General features: G+C 47.4%; 1 protein-coding gene across 1 annotated transcript in view; it reads left to right on the top strand.

Moving 5' to 3' along the window:
• Window positions 1–249: 249 nt before the first annotated feature.
• ELL (elongation factor for RNA polymerase II) overlaps window positions 250–18,851 on the top strand; it is a gene marked incomplete at its 3' end in the record, with an annotated part of 55,859 nt that continues 37,257 nt past the window's right edge. The window contains exon 1 of the mRNA XM_057387284.1: window positions 250–428. Coding sequence (XP_057243267.1) covers window positions 294–428 — 135 coding nt within the window. The remainder of the gene's footprint in view (window positions 429–18,851) is intronic.

Below are 18,851 nucleotides of genomic sequence, written 5' to 3'. Positions count from 1 at the left end.
GGGGTTCCCTCTCCCGCCGCCCCCTCCCCGCTCTCCCCGGCTGCCCCAGACCACCCTCCCCAGCATGCCCCGCTGCCTCATTTACATATCCCCGCCCCACTGGCCAATCCGGCGCGGCGGCCGGCGCAGCGCAGCCAATCGGCGCGGCCGCTGCCCACCTCCTCGCCCCAGCAACAGGCGCCCCGCGTGGGCGTGGCCGGCGGAGCGGCGCCTCATGAATAATTCATGAGAGGGGGCGTGGCGGCGGCGGGCGGCCCCGGCGGCCCAGGCGCGGAGGGGGAGACGGTCCCAAGATGGCGGCGCTGCAGGCGGAGCGCGGGTACGGGCTGTCCTGCGGCCGCCTCGGCCGCGGCACCCGCGTCTCCGTCTTCCACGTCAAGCTCACGGAGAGCGCCCTGCGCGCCTTCGAGAGCTACCAGGCCTGTAAGGTACGGGGCTGGCGGGCGTGGGGCGAACCGGGCACGGCCCCGCCGAGGGCCGCCACGAGGCCCCCCGGCCGGAGCCCTGCGGGCGGCACCGGCGGGGATGAGGGGAGCTGAGGGGGGGATTCCTCGTGAGGSGGGTGTGCGGCCCGGGGCGGGCCCGGGGCGAGGGGAGCTCCACGGTGAGGGGCTGAGCGGGTGCGGAGATTCCCGGCCCCCCCCGTCCRTGAGTGACCGGGAACCGGGAATGGTGGGGGGGCGATCCCGGTGCGAGGTGCCCGAGGGACACCGGAGAGGGCTCGCGGTGCCACTCCCGGTAACGCCCCGGTGTGTTCCCTGACCCCGGCGGTGTTTGCGGGGTCCCTACGGGCTCTCTAGACGGTGATCGGGGAGGGGTCGCGATCCTCCGGGAAGTGCCCGAGGGGCACCGGGAGATGTCGGTGTCCCTCCCGTTCACCCCGGTAATTGCTGTGGGTCTCCAGTGTGTCCCCACCCCGCTGGGTGAGCGGGGACCCCCGGCGTGCCCCCCGCCCGCCCGGTGACAGAGGCCCCGCGGTGTCGGTGCGGGGGTGGCGCTCGGTGTCCCCCGGAGGTGACGGGAGCTGCCGTCACTGCCCGGGAGTGTCTGGGGAGGGGGGCCAAGGGACGTCGGTGCCCCCCTCCCCCGTTTCCCCGGTGAACGTGACGTGGGTTCCCAAAGCCCCAAAGCCGGGGGGGCGGCGGGTGCGTGGCCGGTGCTGCCATCCCGGACCGGGGGTCCCTGTCCCGCTGTCCCCTCCCCAGGACACCCGGTTGTTTGTCCATCCCCGGCCCGGTGCTCCCCTCCCGGGGGTGCGGGGAGGCACGTTCAGACTGTATTTTGAAATTTCCAGATTGTCTTTTCCGTGCCGTTTCCTTGAAATGCGTCCAGAGAGCTTATTAGTCATGTAAATAGAGAATAATGGCAATTATTTCGGCAGCTGGTGTTGGGATGGACCGGAGAGGGGTTCAAAACTGTCATTTTTAGTGTAATTTTATTTTTATTTTATTTTTTTCTTTCCGCCTCTGATCCTGCGACGAGCATTTCTGTCTCCTCACCTTGCTGGGGGAAGCTGGGAGTCTAAACCCGTTTGTCATTAGGAGCGTCCTGCCTGCCAGCTTCTGTAGGATAAACCATATGTTGTCACAACACTATTTTTAATTTAGGGTGTTGGTTACATCACATCACTGAATTGGGCAATCTCTGTATGAGGACGAAGGTAATGACTGTACCAGGGTTTATCAACTTATATTTTAATGAGTGTTTATCAGCATTATGAGAAGGCAGGAGGAATAAGTGACTCGGGTAGACTGAACGATTAACGCTTTTTTTTTCCTCTGAAAAAATGAAACAAATAATCCAAATGATTCTTTCCTATATATTGGGAAAGCCTTTTATTTTGGGGGAGGTAGAGTAGGAAGACTCCAGGCAGCTGCGTTAAATATTTTGGGAAGCTATTCCGAGTCCGTGTCACACATGAATAGTGGTGTTTATTTTCTAAATGAAGTCTGGGCTYGGGATTGTTTGGTGGCCAACGGCCACTAATGAACTTTGCTTCCTTCACCGCCACCCAAAAGAGAAATAGTCAGAGGCTCCTGGTGATTAACTGGGCAGGAAGGGATAAGGGCAGAAGAGCTGCTTGTTTGTGTAGTGAATAACGCAACAATTAGTGGGCTATTAAACACATATGCTCATTCTGCATCGGTTCTATAAACAGTTTCCCCAGCTTGTTGAACAGTCTGGGCTTCCTCGGAAGCGCTGGGCCCCGGCCCTGCCAGGAACCGCCTGCCACACACCTTCACCGTGTGTGTTTGGTGTGTGTTTGTCCAGTCCAGCTCCGCTTGAATTTGGGCTGCACTAGTTAAACGGAAAAAATTTGCTCAGGCTCCTTCTGCTCGGTTTGGTTTGAAATGTGGTGGAACTGACGGCAGCGTTGTGTAATATGGATAATGGCCTGGAATCCAATCCTGCTGTTTGTGTTACCTGGACTCCACCATGTGCAGTCTGACCTGTTTCAGGCTCCGGGGTAGCACGTCCGTGCGATTCCTGCGACAAGGCCCTGTCCCTCTGCCAGAACGGGCAGGGAAATGTCTTCAGTTCCTTGCTTGAGTTTGTTCTTGGTCTAATAATAATGTATTGGGATTACATAATCCAAAAATGATCACCCAGCCGGGCGAGCTGCCATTTGTTTGGAGTGTCCCTGGTGCCAGAGCAGTTGCAGGCTTGGTGTGGAGCTGCACCATGTGTGGATCAGGCAGCAGGGCTGTGGAGAAACAGATATTTGTCTTCTTGGGTCTCTGCTGAGCTGTGCTCTTGGCTTTCTGCTGAACTGTCTGCGTCCTGGGGAATMAAATGGTCACGGGTGCACGTTCTGGATGGGGTTTGGAGCAACCTGCCCTAGTGGGAGGTGTCGCTGCCTGCGGAAGGGGTTGGAACAAGCTGAGCTTTAAGGTCCCTCCCAGCCCAAGCTGTTCTGGGGTTCTGYGATACTGATCCCCAACTCTTGTGCTTCAGGAAGCTGTTCTTGTGTCATCTACAGAGGATGTGGAGCTGCTGCTGAGGAGCTCCTGCTCACAGCRCTGCTGGCTCCTCCTGATCCTGGGAAAGGTTTCTTCAGCAGCTCACCCAAAAGAAAGAGGAGCCTTAAAAAGAGAATTAGCCCTGGCTTCACAGGGGACACTGTGAGATGTCACCCAGCTGCTGCTTGTGAAACTTGCTGCCCCTGAAACTGTTTCCCCACAGTTGTGAAACCAAGAGCTCTGGCTGCTGAGCTCTGAGCGGTGGGAAGCGTGTCCCAAGTTGGTTTGTCCACTGATGAAATGGAGCCAGTCTGGTGTGTTCAACTAAAACAACTCGGGCTTCTCCAGGGGGTGGAATTCTAGAGCAGCTTGCAGTTTGCTGCCTTCCTTTTGGGGGTGTGTACATGGTTAGGCCTTCCCACCTCAACTCCCTCCTAAAAAAAAGCCGGGCTTGGAGCAGCCTGCTCTGGTGGAAGGTGTTCCTGCCCATGGCAGGGGGTGGTCTTCAAGGTCTTTCCAACCCAAACCATCTAATCATCTAGGATTACATGATTCTACAACTTTTCCCATCACTTCTTGTCTGCTCCCAMCTTTCTTGCTGCTGCTGTCAAGGTATGAGGGAGCTCCTCAGGCCTGTGCCGTGTTTTCCTCTTTCATTCCTGCCCTCAGTGTGGAGATATTTTACCATCCTCACCAAATCCCTTAGTTACCCTTCATCCTTTATTTTTCACCTGTTTTTTTAGCAGCATCCTGGGTTTTTGGGTAAGTCACCATCTCCCTGCAGGATTGAACTGCCACATGGCAAACCCAGGTGTCCCTTGGCAGTGGCTGCGTCTCCCTTGCGGTGAAGGTGCCAATGGCACGTAAACGGTGTTMGAGCTGTTCCTGGAACCCTCACCTGGGAATTTCCCAACTTCCACCTATTTCTTTWAAACCTCACTCTGTGGCTGGGCTGGTTGARRGGTGTTTTTTTGATAGTGAGCAACSTGAGGCAGTTGCACACCTTTCCCTGCCATCTGTAGTTTATGTGTTGATTTAGCAATGGAGGTCAGGCTCAGCTCTGCTCTCACCCTGGTCCTGCCTTGCCTGGTGGATTTAGGAGGTTGTTGTTGAGGTTGTAGCATCCCTTGGTAGCATCTTCCTGCTGCTCTTGTCCCTGTCTACCCCTGCTACCCCGGAGTGTTTTGAACGGAAGCCACTGGTTGATTCACTTGGTGAACTTTGGCAGATGCACAAATATTTATTGGGGACTAAGCTGAGATAACCTAAGCACGTTGTCCCTGCACTCACCCAGCTGAATTTCGGAACCGTGGTCTGATGGATGTGGCTTCCCAAGTCATCTTCCCTTCTCTGCTCCAAAACYACCCGGGAGAGAAACAATCCTTTGAAAATGAGGGTTAACCCAARCCCTTGGAGTTGCTGTTTATTGAAATAATTTTCCAGCCTTGGCTTTTGGAGCAGGTTGAGGAGATTCCTTCATCTTGCTGTGTTCAAAGCACRAAACACAAAATGAAGGCTGTGCTGTCATTACAGGGTCTTTAGGGTAATGCGTATTCATGCTGACTTGAGAATTGAAAGCTGCTTGCAGGTGTCAGGAGGAGAAGAACAATCCAGCTTTCAAATCAGAATTCATTGAATTATCTCAAAGCTTTTTGCATCATTCCTCCTTCCCCGTAACCTGTTTTTTCCTGTCCTRTTAATTCACTGATGCTGTAGTCCGTCAAAATTGAGGCTCTTACGACATCGGGAACATGAGTCGGTGACATGACTGAATGAATCAGAGGAGGCTGGAGAGGAAGCTCATCGCACACGTACGTCTCATCAGCAAAAATGGGACAGGATCTGCAGAACACCCTGAACTGCTCAACTCCTGCTCAATGTTCTCCGCGTTGACCTGAATGTGGCACCTCCCATTGGAAGGAAAGGGGACAAAGAGATGTTGAACATTGTGCACGAGGAATGTTTTGGCCCGTGGCAGTTTCCTTTCAATTATTTAGGGAAGCTTTTTTTCTCTCGACCATATACCATTTGGATCTGCTCAAAATTATAGATTCATCTCTATAGTTTTCAAACGGCATTGGAAGGAATTGTCTGTAATTTACATCTAAAGTGACGTACAGTTGCTATGGGATTCGGTGGCAAATTATAAACCCATTATGCTTTTTTTTTTTGTACTGGTGGTAGCAGACTAAAGAACTAGGTCTAATTGGTGATGTGCCAAGGGAAAATAGAAAGTTTGTGACAGAATCCTTGTGACTGATAGTGCTTTTTTTTTAAAAATCAAACGTGATCTGCTTTTTATCAGCAAAACGTACCCCACCATTAATTGGATAGGTTCAGTTTGAATTCATAATTTTTGCTCTCTGGCAATACTGGGGAAAGCAAGCTGAAATATTAACCCTTTGGGTTATTTATATGGGGCTGGCTTGTTCTTTTTTTTATTTAWGTGGGATATTTCATCAGTTGTATCGATGGCAGCTGGACGTGACGATCGTGTTCATTACCCAGCAAGATTAAACCCTTGCTCTTTTCCAGTGTATCCTGATTTTCTTATTCCACTTAAACAGCAGAAAGGAAAGCTATTATAACATCTTTTTGACTTTTGTGTGAAGGCTGTCTGATCTGAAGAGTCTCTTCAGAGCGCTGTGTCTCCCGAGGAGCCGTGTCCTGCCTCGAGTGGCTCCTGCTGGTCAGCTCGGAGCGATCCTCCAGCATCAGAGTTTTCTGAAGTGCTCTGTCCTGTTCAGTTGGTTTTTGTCCTGGTGGTGCAGCTTGGCAGAGGGCTGGTGGCTGTTGAAACAGCTCCCTGCGTCGTGCCGGCTCTGTTGGGACAGCGGCAGCGCCTTTATCGCTGCTGAGGGAGGGGACGTTTTGTTGGAGGGAGCATTTGAGGTCTCGTCACTAAATGAACGTGTTATCTCCTGAACAATTTGCACTTTTCAGACCATTTAAACTCTGCCTGTAACTTGTAAGCAGAAACTTGTGAAGCGTCTCCAAATCCCTGGTGTTTGTGCATGTTGAAAAATGGGAAGGGACAGACTGCATGCGTCACTCCCGTACTAATTTGTGCCAGCTAATCCATGGGAGAAGAATACATTTTGGCTGACTTAGTGGTTTTGCTGCTAATGCACAGGAGAATGCGTTTGAATGGATGGAGTGGCTGCACGGGTTTAGGTAGACTTTGAAGGGATACCCTGTGTCTGGGATCCTCTGCTGGATACCCTAATTTGTGATCATACTTGTGTCATAGCCCGCATTTGTTTGGGTTTGGACAAGGAGAAGTTGGACACCCTAATTTGTGATCACACTTGTGTCATAGCCCACATTTGTTTGGGTTTGGGCAAGGAGAAGTTGAGGGGGGAAAAGTGGTCGTCACTCAGCATCAGAATATCAGGAAGGTCGGGTTCGAGTTACCTCTGAATAATTAAGGTTAATGYTTTTTCTGGAGGAACCATTATCTGCAGTGAACTTAATGAAAACACAGCCTGATAACCTGAACTGTGCTAATATTTCATCCAGGGTGGATACAGAGGAGGCATCACCAAAACTGGGCTTCAGCGCTCAACGTGCCTTAGCTTGACCTAGATGAATTACCCAGGAAAGGAGCTCGGATTTGCTGATAAGAGTTTTCTATAGTAGCTCACATGTTGCTTAGAAACATCCCATGTACATGAGGCAACTTTTGCACACCATGGTAACCTGGTGTTGCCTTCTGACTGGGGGTTTTGCTGTGTTTTGGGGGATTTTTTCCAGCATTTATACACTAAAGAGCGTTCTAAACCCCTGAGCAGTCAATTTGCTGAGTGGTGCTGTGTATCCCTGCTGCACTGGGAGAGCAGACTTCCCAAAATCCAATCCTTTTGGCATCACAGTCTCGAAAAAAACGCTGCTCCATGCGCTCGGTCTCTCCTTTCTTTACATTGGACTAGTGCCTTTTTGTAATTTAAAGAAACCAGCATTTGTTTAACTCAAAAGGAGGTCACTGCAAGTGAGCAGGGCTTGACTGAGCTGCCCCCCTGCACCCACCTGGAGTGTCCCCTGCTCTGCTCCAGCCTGATCGTGGTTAACCCTCTGCTCTCCCTCTGGGCAGGTTTTTATTCAGCAGAGAAGCTTCAGCCCAAAAAAACTGAGCTTTTTTTCCTTTTGGKCTCCATTCTGTGCTGTTGGGTTTCACGGGCGACGCAGACTTTGTCCTTTAGCTTTGTGTCCCCACATGATGCAGGTCAGGTACCACAGAACTTCCTGAGAACAGCGGCTTGCCTAAATCTTTGTAGTTATTTAGATTTCATCAGCTCAAACATCCTCTTGGCTCSTGGGCTCTGTATTTTGAGTATCTGAGAGTTCAGCCATGCTGTGATAAGGGCAGCCATGTGACACCCAGGGCAGGTTCCTATGGATTCAGTGATGGGGAACAGGAACTTCCCAGYCCTGGAAGTGTCCAAGTGTTGGARCARMCTGGGAATTATGGAAGGTGTTCTTGCCTGTGGAATAAACTGAGTTTTGTGRTCTTTCCCATCCAGACCATTCWGTGATTCTGTGACAATTTAAGCTGATCGTTGTTACTTAGCAAGAGCAGATGTGTKTTACTTAAAATCCTAACAAAAATCCCAGCAGGACGGAAGAAACTCCAGCTGGATCCATATCACTGTGCCCACAGGATCCRTATTTTCTACAGCTGAGGTGGAAGAACTAATTTAATCTTCCTTCTATATTCCTGCCCACTGAGGCCCGTTCAGCGATGGGCTGCAATCAGTGCGTTATGTGCCAGTTGTGGTTATTTGAATCATATTTCCACATTGCARTGTCTAGACTTTATGTTTGTGTGAGTTTTGTTGTACCTTTCCAGCTCCGGCGCTGATTTCAGTTGGTTTTGGCTCCTGGTTTCTATGAGAAAATCAAACGGGCTGTGTTTTCTGCCTTTCCCAGTCCTCAAAAGAGAAGGGAACAAGAGAATGGGCAGAATTTAGTTTTATAAGCTCCTTTGTCACCATTTTTCTCTCTTCTGAGGGAATTTGTGTGAGGATGAGCCGGGTTCTGCTGTTTGGTGACCAGCAGGTGAGAGAGAGCGAGGACAAACCACTAGAGATGAATCTGTGCTCTTCTTGCACTGAGAGAAATCTGCTGTGAAAAACGGGATGATCTTGATGCTGGAAAAAAGTGGCTGTGCACACATTTAAAAAAAAAACAACTTTATAATTCACAGAATAAGAGCATTTATTGAAATGAAGCAGCTTTTTCATTGCCTGCATACACCGGGCTTCGTTTTTTGCCAGCATTTGTGGATRTTGAGGATGATGGATGTGGCTGTGTTTGTTTAATGAACAGGAGGGGTTGGTCTGTTTGTGATGCTCACAGAAGTTGATAAAGACCCAAAACCTCACTGTGAGCAGTAGGTAGAGCTGGCTTTGGAATGGTTCACAGTAAGGTAGACCTGAGGCAGGCTGTTGTCTGTGCTGCTGGATATAATGAATGTGTTATGGCTAAATCAGCAAAGGAAATAACATTCCCAGCTCTTGTTAACCTGTACATCTCACTGCCATCAAATGTGAAAGGCTTCAGTGCAGCTGAACAGCAAGAAAAATGAGAATTTTTCATAGGGAATGCAAAGAATAAAAGGTGTGGGTCCATGTGTGTCATCTCCCTCTTCTCCCCGGTGTTGGAGGTGCCCCAGGGTGCAGCCAAAGCCAGGCTTCACCTCTTCCAGGGAGCTGAGCACTGTCAATTCTTCCATTCCTTTCTGATCCAGAACTCGGTGGATGCTTTTCAGAGCCTGGCATGGGTGGAGCAGCGAGGAAGCAAATTTTTCCACCCTGCCCGAGCTTGGGCAAGTGGAAATTGTGCCTTGGAAGCCAAATAAGGCCRGCGAGGCGGCTTAGGCTGGGCTCACCTTTCCACCAGGATGCTCCCTCGCTCGCAGGGAGAGTTTCAGAGCCTTTGAAGTGCTCCCTGTGCGTCTGCCACTTGCCAGAGGGACGGTGTGGCCGCCCTGATTTGGTGACAGCACCTCATTAATCCCTGACTTGTGGGGTTCCAGCGCCCGGCCCCAAACGGAGGCGGAAATTCGTGATTCAGAGCGAAACTGCTGTAAAATGACGGAGCTGGGAAGGTCGGAGCCTCTGTCACAGGGTGTCTTCATTTCCTTCTGCAGTGTCTGAGGCAGATCCTGCTGACTGCAGACAGTGCTGAGCAGGACTTTGCTCTGAAACGACAGTTCCTGTGGCATTAAAATGGATTTTTGAAAAGCCTGGCAGCACCTGTTCCCTCTTCCARGGATGTTCAGCCCTCAGAGCTGCCTGAGCCCCAATGGTGACCTCTGCTTCTGCTTCTTCAGAATTAAGAACAACTTCTGCTCCCATAAATAGTCCCTTAAGAAGTGCGTAGGAGCTCYGTGACCAATTTCTTTTGAAAAGTGCGTTCGGTGACACCTGTGGCTGTGACCTTGCTGTGCCTGTTCCCGCTCCGTGGCCTTGCAGGGCAGCTTTGTTTTGATGGGAACCTGGTGGTCCTGGCCATGAGCTCTGCTCCCTTCTCTCTCCCATTTAATCAGCACTCAGAAATACCTTTGGTTATCTGTGTTTTGTGRGAAGCTGCTGCTGCTGCTTTTCCCGCTGCAAATCCCAAAAGTTTCCTGCCTCATTGAGCTCCCCATTCCCTAAAACCATTGGGATGGCCAAGGGACAACATCTGAAAGCTCCCGTGTTCCTGACACAGGTCACAGCTCCCAATCCTTGTTTTTATTCCAGAAATAAAGTGTTTTTTTTTCCAGAGGAGAACGCTGCAGCCCAGAGTGCATTGTCACAAACCAGTTCTCCCAGCCTGGAGTTCAGAGCTGTGCAGAGTCCCAAAGCACACAGCTCTGCTGAGGAAGCGGCCTCGTGTTTCATCTGTGGAAATGGGAAGAGGGAGGTGGTAATGGGTAAAGTAAAACATATTTAACTTTTAGGGACGTAAATGGGATATCTTGGATCGGTCTGGAGCAGGCGCTCGGGCTGACGTGGAACGTGGCAGTGATCAAAACCAATGGCAAACATTTTTCTGCTCACGAATTGCAAACTTTGTTCTGAATGCATTAAAATCCAGAACACTTTGGGRTTTCTTGACGTGAAGGGGGAGAAGAAATAGCTTTGTTACCTGGAAGGTTGGGTGTTCTGGTTGCAGGATGTTTCCACAGCCTTCCTGCAACCATTTGGAGCTGTACCTAATGCTGGAGTTTGAGCTCTCTCATACAATTAAAGCCATTTAACTCCATCTAAAGGCCTTTTACTTGTCATTAAGGCTAAATTTACTGACGCTGACAGCAGGAAGAAACACATTTATCCTAACTCAGATGGGCTGGATTGTTAAATTTAGACCAAAATTTCTGGTCAGACAATTAAGTGCCGGCTCAGTGGCCACACCACTTCTTTTGCATGTGTGAATTGGCTGAGCTGCCTCTGTCAGGCAAGAGAGATTCTCTGTCTGAATGTCTGAATTCTCTGGGGCTTTTTGGGCTCAAACCCTGCGAGTTTTTTCATGGCACTGTGGTCGCTCTCTGTTTAGTCAGCAGCCCTGGTATGTTTTTCCTCTTCTTATCTGAAAATTTTTCGTGTTTATTTTTGGAATTCGTTGTAACCTGAACTTTCTCAGGTGTCCTTGCGGAGAGCAGAGAAACATCTGACTTTATTTTCGAGGTAGATTTTTGCCAGTTTAGAAGAGTGTGCTCTTTCTTTCCCTGTTTGTCGCTGTATTTTTGGAGCAGGTTTGTTCCCAACCAGCCTGGCAGTGCAAATAAGGAGGGAGCTGAAACAGTGCAGGTTCTGTGCTTTTTGCTGAAGTAAAGGCAGCACCTAATTTAACTTGTTCAGGCAACTGCCTTTGCTTTTTTTCCTGGAGAAAGCATCCCTGGAAGCTGGAGGAGGCTGTTAGCAGAGGGTATGTAACACAAGGTTCTGTCATGGCAGGAAATTTAGAGGGGTTCTCTTGCTCAGTATTTTCAGCTGGATTTTTCTGGGCTGCTTCCCTCAGTGAGAGGAAAAAGGCCAGAATATTTGACTTTTATTGCCCCATGAAGGTGGTGGGAAATTGGGGTGAATTCTGAGTGTGTGGGGTTGTGTTCTGGTGTCCTGGTTGGTATTTGAGCACCTCTCTGCCACAGGAAGCCGTGTCTGAGCATCTTTCTTTAGCTTTTGGGGCTGCTCTGGCTCGTGGGGTGTTCCTGATCCGATTTCTCTGGAATTCCTCCCAGATCCAGGCTCTGATTTTGGTTTATCACAACCTCTTCCAGCAGCACTGTCTGTGCTTTCGTGAGGAACATCTGAAGATGATCTCCAGCAGAACTTTCTCAGACTAATAATTACCCTTCCCTTCAAGTGTCAATAGGCTAGAGCTGGGCACAAGGGAGAAAAGAACCGGTCCAGGCTTGTTTTCCCAGGCTCAGCAGTGTGTCTGGGAGGTGAGATTTGTTCCGGGATGGTTGAACGAGTTCGTCAATCTGATCTCTCAATTGTCTTTCTATATTTTTTTTTTTTCTCTTGCAAGAAAAGGAATAAAGCCCTGTGGAAGATAAGGATCGTTGTGATGTTTCAGCAGCTCCTTTAAGCCACCTTATGAGCACATAGGCAAGTGAATCAGCCCTGGTGTCTTAATACATCCTAAAATAAATTCGACTTTCGTAAGCAAATTCGGTGGGTTTGAACTGCTGTATTTTCATTAAAAGATTGCAGTGGAGAAAAAAACGCTCTTTAAAATTCAGCCTCGGGGTTGTGTTGTTCATTAACTGATAGTCACTCCTGTTTACCTTGGGTGATAAGTCCCACGTTAAGAATGGCCAGCAGTGCTGATGCCGTCACAGCTGCCCTTCAGAGAGAATTGCTCTTTTTTTTTTTTTTTCATTTTATGGCTCGCTTTACTGACAGGTGAGGGGTTTTTTTTAAACTCAAATAAATGCAAACAGCCACCACGTACCTCTCCTAATCATGGAAAACCACTTGGTGGTTTGTTGGTTTTTTTTCCCCCCTTGTTCTTAGCAGCTTGGTAACGCTGTTGTCGGTACAAAGGTCATTTAAAAATCTGACATGTCAGCCCAGCAACATACTGCTYCTTAATGAGGCTTAAAACCAGCGTGGAAATAAATTTGGAGCTGCAGAGCAGAGGGAGAACATGTGAACAGCTTACTGGGATGAATTCACCTGGCTTTCCTCAGCCCAGCCCCTCTCTCAAAGCTCTGGGTACTCRCAGTTCTCTTGCTTGAAGGAGTTTAATTTTTCCCCTTGTTATTCAAATGAGCACAGGTGTTTGACAGCACATTGATGTTCTCAGAAGAAAAGCAACGAAAATACCTCCGCGATGATTTTAAAATCATTCCTTCCTGTGTTTGAGGTTTTCTCTCCTCACCTTGGTTTCCTGCACATCTCTGACTTCATCCCCAGCTCGCTGAATGTCCCTCCTCCTCCTCCTCACCATGTCCCTTGCCATTGAACCTCCCTGTTCTTTGTGACACTCCCTCAGCCCTTTGAATGTCTGAARGCTTTTCCTCTAATCCTGTTCCCCAGCACTACTGGAATTTCAGCACCTTCAGCCTCGCCTCGCTCAGTCTTTTCGGCTCTTTGACTGTTCTCCAGTGAAAACTAGGTCAGGAACAGCTGTCAGCTTCTGATATTTCACTATTCCTGTTTTCTAAGTTGTAACCCGGTGTTGCTGCGTTTAATTTTCACGTATTCAATGGCTCAGCTCGCTCTGTGAGCTGTTCAACATGGTCAAACTGCTCCGAGAACATCCTGGCTGTAAAACCACCTTACCTTGATTGGGGCTAAAAAGGTGAATTTTGGTTTTTGTTACACAAAATGTTGGAGATGCCAAACTGACAGATTTTTCCATCAGCTTTYTTAACTGTAGATTTGCTGGCAGTTTTCTGGCCAGCTTCTCCTTGTGCTTGTGTGGCTTTTTAACCTGATGGGTGAAAGAAAAATCGCTCAAAAACAATAATAATAATTGGAAATGCAGAGACTGGCGAGTAACACGGCAATACAGGTATATTGGGAGGCATTGAAGAGATTTATTTTTAACTGAGTTGTAGCTGACTGGACCCATTCAGCRTTTTTATAAAACTATTCTTGGAATGGAGCTTAAAATCTGAGCTGAGGTGCCTCAGTGTTCAGTAAAATCCACCTGGTGTAATTCAAGRGTGTCCTTATTCCTTTCTCTTAGGCAGCCTCGGAGCCAGCCAGGGTTGGAATGCTTGGACATTCCAGCACAAATGGCATTTAAATGAATCCTTACTTTTCAGGCTGACTTGAAGGTTGTGGTTTAAAAATTCTGAGCTGTTGTCTGTGAAATTTTCCAAGTTGTTCATTAGGCTGTTGTTAACACCCTTCATTTTCTCCTTTCATGTGTCTCCTGCTGCTCTGTGGTTGTTTTTGAGATCTCAGTCAAGGCACGGGGTGGGATTGTTGTGGGGTCTGGAGCTGGGCTTTGATATTCCTTGTGAGGAATTCCTTCCCCCTCAGTGATTCTGTGATTTTTTTTTGGGATTGAACCATCCCTGGGATGGATATCCTGGAATTGCAGGTACCAGGGTGATCCAGCTCCTGCTTTCCACCTGGGAAACATCACCAGGGGTGAAATGYTTTATTTGAGGAACAAATCCCAGCCCTAAATGTGGTTCTGTTGTCACTTCCCATCCCTTGTGTGGCCGTCAGCCTCGGATGGAGGAGCTTGGGTGTCTCAATCACTTCTGGAAATTTTATTTTTACATGATGGGGATGAGGGGGAGTTGTTTAAGATGTGCTATCGTGACACACTTTTCTGTCTTAATTTGGGAAACGTTTTCTTCTGGCAGTTGGGGGTTTTGWACAGTGCAAAAAGCAAAATACTTGTAGTAGATCCACTTGATGCAGCTGATCCTGGAAAAGCTTTTATCAATTTTTTCTTAAGTGTGAGGGTGAGATTTTCATCTKCATCTTAAGTCTGTCCAACACAATGAGAATGTTTGTGCTTTAGAGTTATTAAAGAATTGTCCAYAAGCTGATTTTATAAGGTAGCAATTCAGAAAAAAAGCCATCAACTCTTGTCTTGGGCTAAGAATTATGATTTTCTGACTGTTTTCTTGGATGAATCTTGGCTGGGGAACCTTTGTGTTGTATTTCTGTAGCAAGGTGAGAACTGGAGGTGGTTTTGGGTGCGGTGGTGCAAGATCTGTTTGAGWTCTGACCCACAGAGCAGTTCAGGAGAACAGAGAAATGTGTGAAATTTGGAACGAGAGGGGATTTAAAGAGAAGAAAACTGGGCAGAGGGGCAGGGTGGGCTGTGAGCAGCAGGAACAGGGAGTTTTCACCCTCTCCAGGAGTGTCTGGATCCATCTGGGGTGAACTTCAGCCAAATTCTGCATCCCATTCCCCAGGAAGGGAAACAAATCTTGGGTCTTTCTGAGATTTAATAACCAATTTTCAATCTTTTCAGTGAAATTCATAAAAATCGTGATTTTTTTTTTTGTATCCACTGTAAGATCTGAGCCCATTGAGAGCAGGAATGGTGGGGAATAGAAACCCCAGGCAGTTGCTGTGGGTTTTTTTGAGCAATCAGACCCCAAAAGCCTCCTGTCCTCATATCCCCAGAGCTGATTTTATTGACAAAACAACCCCAAAGCTGCATTGCTTCAGAGAGGCTAAAACCAGGGAAAAGTGCCATCTCCAAGAGGGACAGCAGCAAGCCAAGCGATTTCCACCATGGAAATTTATTTCCCTCAGCATTTCCATGAAGTTTTTTGGGATTGGAGATCAGCAAAGTGCCCTATTCTGCCAGGGGAGGCTCCATTCAAGGTGTCGTGTTCGACGGGAATGACTCTTAAAATATTAATCTGAGCAAATCTAACCCCTGAATTCTTGGCTCATCACGAGCAAATCCTTCAGGGAAAAGCAGCGCTGCCGGTCACCTTTAGCAGAGTTGGGAATTTCGGATGATTCCGTTTCCTTCTGCCAATCTTGTTGTTGTTTTTTTCCCCCTCAGCTCTTTCCCAATTTCCCAGGATCATCTGATAACTCCAATAAAATGCTGCTGCAAAAACAAGCAGTGTTGAATGCAGGAGAGGATTACCCAGGGAATTTTGGGCATGGATGTCTTTATGGGATTCTTGCCAGGCTGAGGTCTTCCTGAATTCTCTTGTAATGCAAATGGGTGCAGATACTGCTGAATTCTTCTGAGAGCATTATTTAATATTGTATTTAATATAATATTTAATATAATATTTAATATTGTATTTAAGATTATATTTAATACTATATTTACTATTATTAGTATTTCCAGTATAAGGAGGCAGAACAGGAAGCTTCTCCCTGCAATGCTGTTTTTTTTTTTTTGTTGAAAACTTTGCTTCAAAGCAAATCCACGTGTTTGAAAAACAAATCTAAGGGTTTGCTTTCCTTTGCCTGCACTTTAGAAATACCAATATTTACCTTCCTTTTTTTGTCTTTAATTTGCTGTAACTGCTGAAAGCTGCACAGCGCTGCTCTGCAAGAGAGGGACAGACTCAGGCCATAGGAGCAGACTTAAATTTAAAATCARTTTTACTTCAACCACTTTTTTCCTCCTGTATAAGCAACCTACTCTAGATTTGCTACTTTTAATAAGGGGTGAGCATTGGGATTTGTTCATTTAAATGAACTTCTCCCAATTAGTTGCAAGTCATAAAACAATAGGACTTATTTCTAGGTTTGTGCTTAATTTTTTTTTTTTTTTCTGCAATGAACTTGCCAGCACAGCATTATCTTTGGAGGAGAGCTTTGGGAAATGCTGTTGCAACTTGTTTTATGCTTTTCCCAATTTTACCTTTTATTGCTTTTAGTCAGAGTTAGAGGAGAAGAATCCCTCCAGGAAAAAGAAGAGTTAGTGCAGAATTTTGCTGTGCTTGTGGAGAAAGGAAAGGGATCCTTGAACCTTTGAATTGGAGAGAACCAGCCAAGACTCTGAGATAAAGGTAAAGGTGTCAGARTGGACAGTTTTGGCTCAAGAATGCAACATTGAGTAATAAAATAAAATTAACTGTGAGGGCTTCTGGGGAGGGTCTGGAACACCCTTCTGGAGAGAGTAACGGATGCAGAAAATGCACTGGCACAAAATGAAACTTCCTTTGCAGGGAGATGCAGTAATTGTATCAAAACTGGAGCTTTTGTTGCTCTGAGGAAGGAAACTCCTGGGTTATTACACTAAAAAATGGGCGCCGTGTTCTATGACTTCAGAATTCTCTCATTATGGACATTTTTAATTGATTTTGACTGCTTTGATCAGCTCTAAATGCTGGAAGCTGCACAGGGATGCAAAGGGGCTTTTTTCCCCTTTGGAAAAAAAAAGCCTTTGGAAGTGGTGGGAGTTGGCTCCTGCTCCTCTGACAAAGCTCCCTGAGCAGCCCCATCCTGTTAATAGTGGGATTGGTGGGAGTTGGGCATGATTAAACTGCAGATAATCATCATTACAGCCCTKCTGATGGAGGAGACTTTATGATTATTGCTCGTCTTAATGAGCAGGTCTCCCTTCACTCCCGGGAAAAGCAAAGAGGGGAAAAAACATCAAGTTAAAAAAAAAGGAGCACATCCTCTTGGGAAACGTGCCTCGAGTGTGTGAACTGGGATTCTCAGAGAGGGCCCCTCCTGCTTCTGCTCCAAGATCTGGCCCAGTTCATTGGGAGATTGTGGTGTCACAAACCCACTCTGATCTTTTCCCATTTCTTGCCATTCCTCCTGACCTTAGACCGCTCCATTTTTGGGGTGGCTTTGGATCAACTCTGGTTTTGGGGTGGATTTCTTCCCCTGCTGTCCATCTTCGTGCAGTAAGAGCAGGGAATCCAGGACTGATTGGCCATTCTGAAGGGATTTGGAGTTTGGAACAGAAGTGTTGTAGCTCTTAAAATGAACCCGTAACTTCTTATCCTCTTAAAATAAACCTGTGTCTTGTCCCCTTAAAATAAACTTGTGTCTTCTTGTCCCCTTAAAATGAACCTGTGTCTTCTTGTCCCGTTAAAATGAACCTGTGTCTTGTCCTCTTAAAATGAACCTGTGTCGTCTTGTCCCCTTAAAATGAACCTGAATTTCTTGTCCTTCTTAAAATGAACCTGAACTTTTTGTCCTTCTTAAAATCAGTCTTCTTGTCCTCCTAAAATGAACCTTTAACTTCTTGTCCTCCCTGCAGTGACCCATCCCTGGCAGGGGAGCCTTTCCCTGGCYACAGGTGGATTTAAATCCTCTGGAAATGCCAGCTCTGTGTGACCAAAGCTGGAATTTTCTTTGGAGACAGAATTTCCTGCCTGCAGCCTTGTCAGCCCTTGTGTTTGTTCGTATTTATTTCAGAACAAATCCRTGTCCATTTAAGGGTTACTCAGTTGTTGTATCAGTGCTGCCACAGAAATTTAGGAAAAGGTTTGCAGGAAGTCATTTGGTGGTTCCTGCTCTTAGGAAAGGCTCAGCCCCATGGAAAGGCTGCTCTGTTTCCCTGATTTGGTGGTTCCTGCTCTTGGGAAAGGCTCAGCCCCATGGAAAGGCTGCTCTGTTTTAAGCCAGGCTCAGCTCCAGCCAAACAAGGCCTCCTGCTCCACAGTGTAAACTCCATACCAATTCACAATCCTTTAATTATTTCTCCAAGGATTTGAGCCTCCTTTGAATTTTCTTCCTGAAAGGCATTGCCTGGATTGCCTCTGTGCCCAGCTTTCCTTCCTGTTGGAAAACTACTGTGCCTTGTGCTGGCCAAAACATCTTGGATTGAGGGTTTGGAGTGTGCAGGGACTTGGAGCTCCCTTCCCAAATCCACCTTTCCCAAGGTGCTGAGGTGACCAGAGTGTCAGAGCCATTTGTTCTTTGGGTRTTTAATTTATTTTTGCAAATACAGAATAAACACCGCTTAATTCTGCGTTARGAAGCAAAGGCTCCTTTGAAGCACTGGAAAGTTTTGCTTGGAGTTACCAAAAGTTTTGTTGAGCTTGAGGAGCCTGGGCCATGGCAGGGACTGGATGAGCTTTTAAGGTTCCTTCCAACCCAAACCATTCCATTATTCCCTCAAAAAAAAGTGGGAATTTGGTAAAAATCACCACTGTCACGGAGTATGGAGCTCCACCTCCATCCCTTGGCCTGAGTTTTGGGATGGGTTTTGGGGATCTGTAGGATTCCATGTATCCTATTCCTCACTCCATCTCCATCTCCCTAATTCCCAAATTCCCAACTGGAGGAGGCTCTGCAGGGATCCAGGGGCACAGGGGGTTGCAGCTCTCAYTTGGCTCAGTTGCAGTCCCCATCTAAACTCTGCAGCCCAGAACCAACAACCAACGCTGTGTTTTATTCAGGAGGAGCTTTTAAACCTGGATTAGCTGAGATCAGGAGCTCCAGGCATGCGAGAGAGAACAGGCTGCACGGCTGGCTCAGCTCTCGTGCCTGTGGGGTGACATCTTGATGACAGTGGAGTTTAATTGCTCTCTGCTTTGCTGATACAGCCTATTGTCCATTTAGGGACCAGCTTTCTGCTCTGCAGGGCAGCACAAAGCATTTCCATTAAGCTACAGTTTGGTTTTTGACTTCATCACGTGTCTTACTCTCTAAACTTTGCACAAAAAGTGGAGTTTTTGTGTGTTTCCAGTGGGACTGTAGCTGAGATGTTCACTGTGCAGTGATGTCACAGTGTGCTCGTGGTGCTTGCTGGTAAAATTGGTCATTTTGTTAGAATGGTGAAATTCTGTAATTTCGGAGCTGGGAATGGTGAATGAAAATCTGTAACTTTAGGGAGCTGGGAATGGTGAAATTCTATAATTTCAGAGCTGGAAATGGTGAAATTCTGTAATTTCAGAGCTGGGAATGGTGAAATTCTGTAATTTCAGAGCTGGGAATGGTGAATGAAAATCTGTAACTTTAGGGAGCTGGGAATGGTGAAATTCTGTAA

Source organism: Malurus melanocephalus, unplaced genomic scaffold (assembly GCF_030028575.1).
Source record: "Malurus melanocephalus ecotype Western Australia unplaced genomic scaffold, MMel_1.1 scaffold_1167, whole genome shotgun sequence".
Lineage (NCBI taxonomy): Eukaryota > Metazoa > Chordata > Aves > Passeriformes > Maluridae > Malurus > Malurus melanocephalus.
This window is presented reverse-complemented; position numbering and strand designations above follow the sequence as displayed.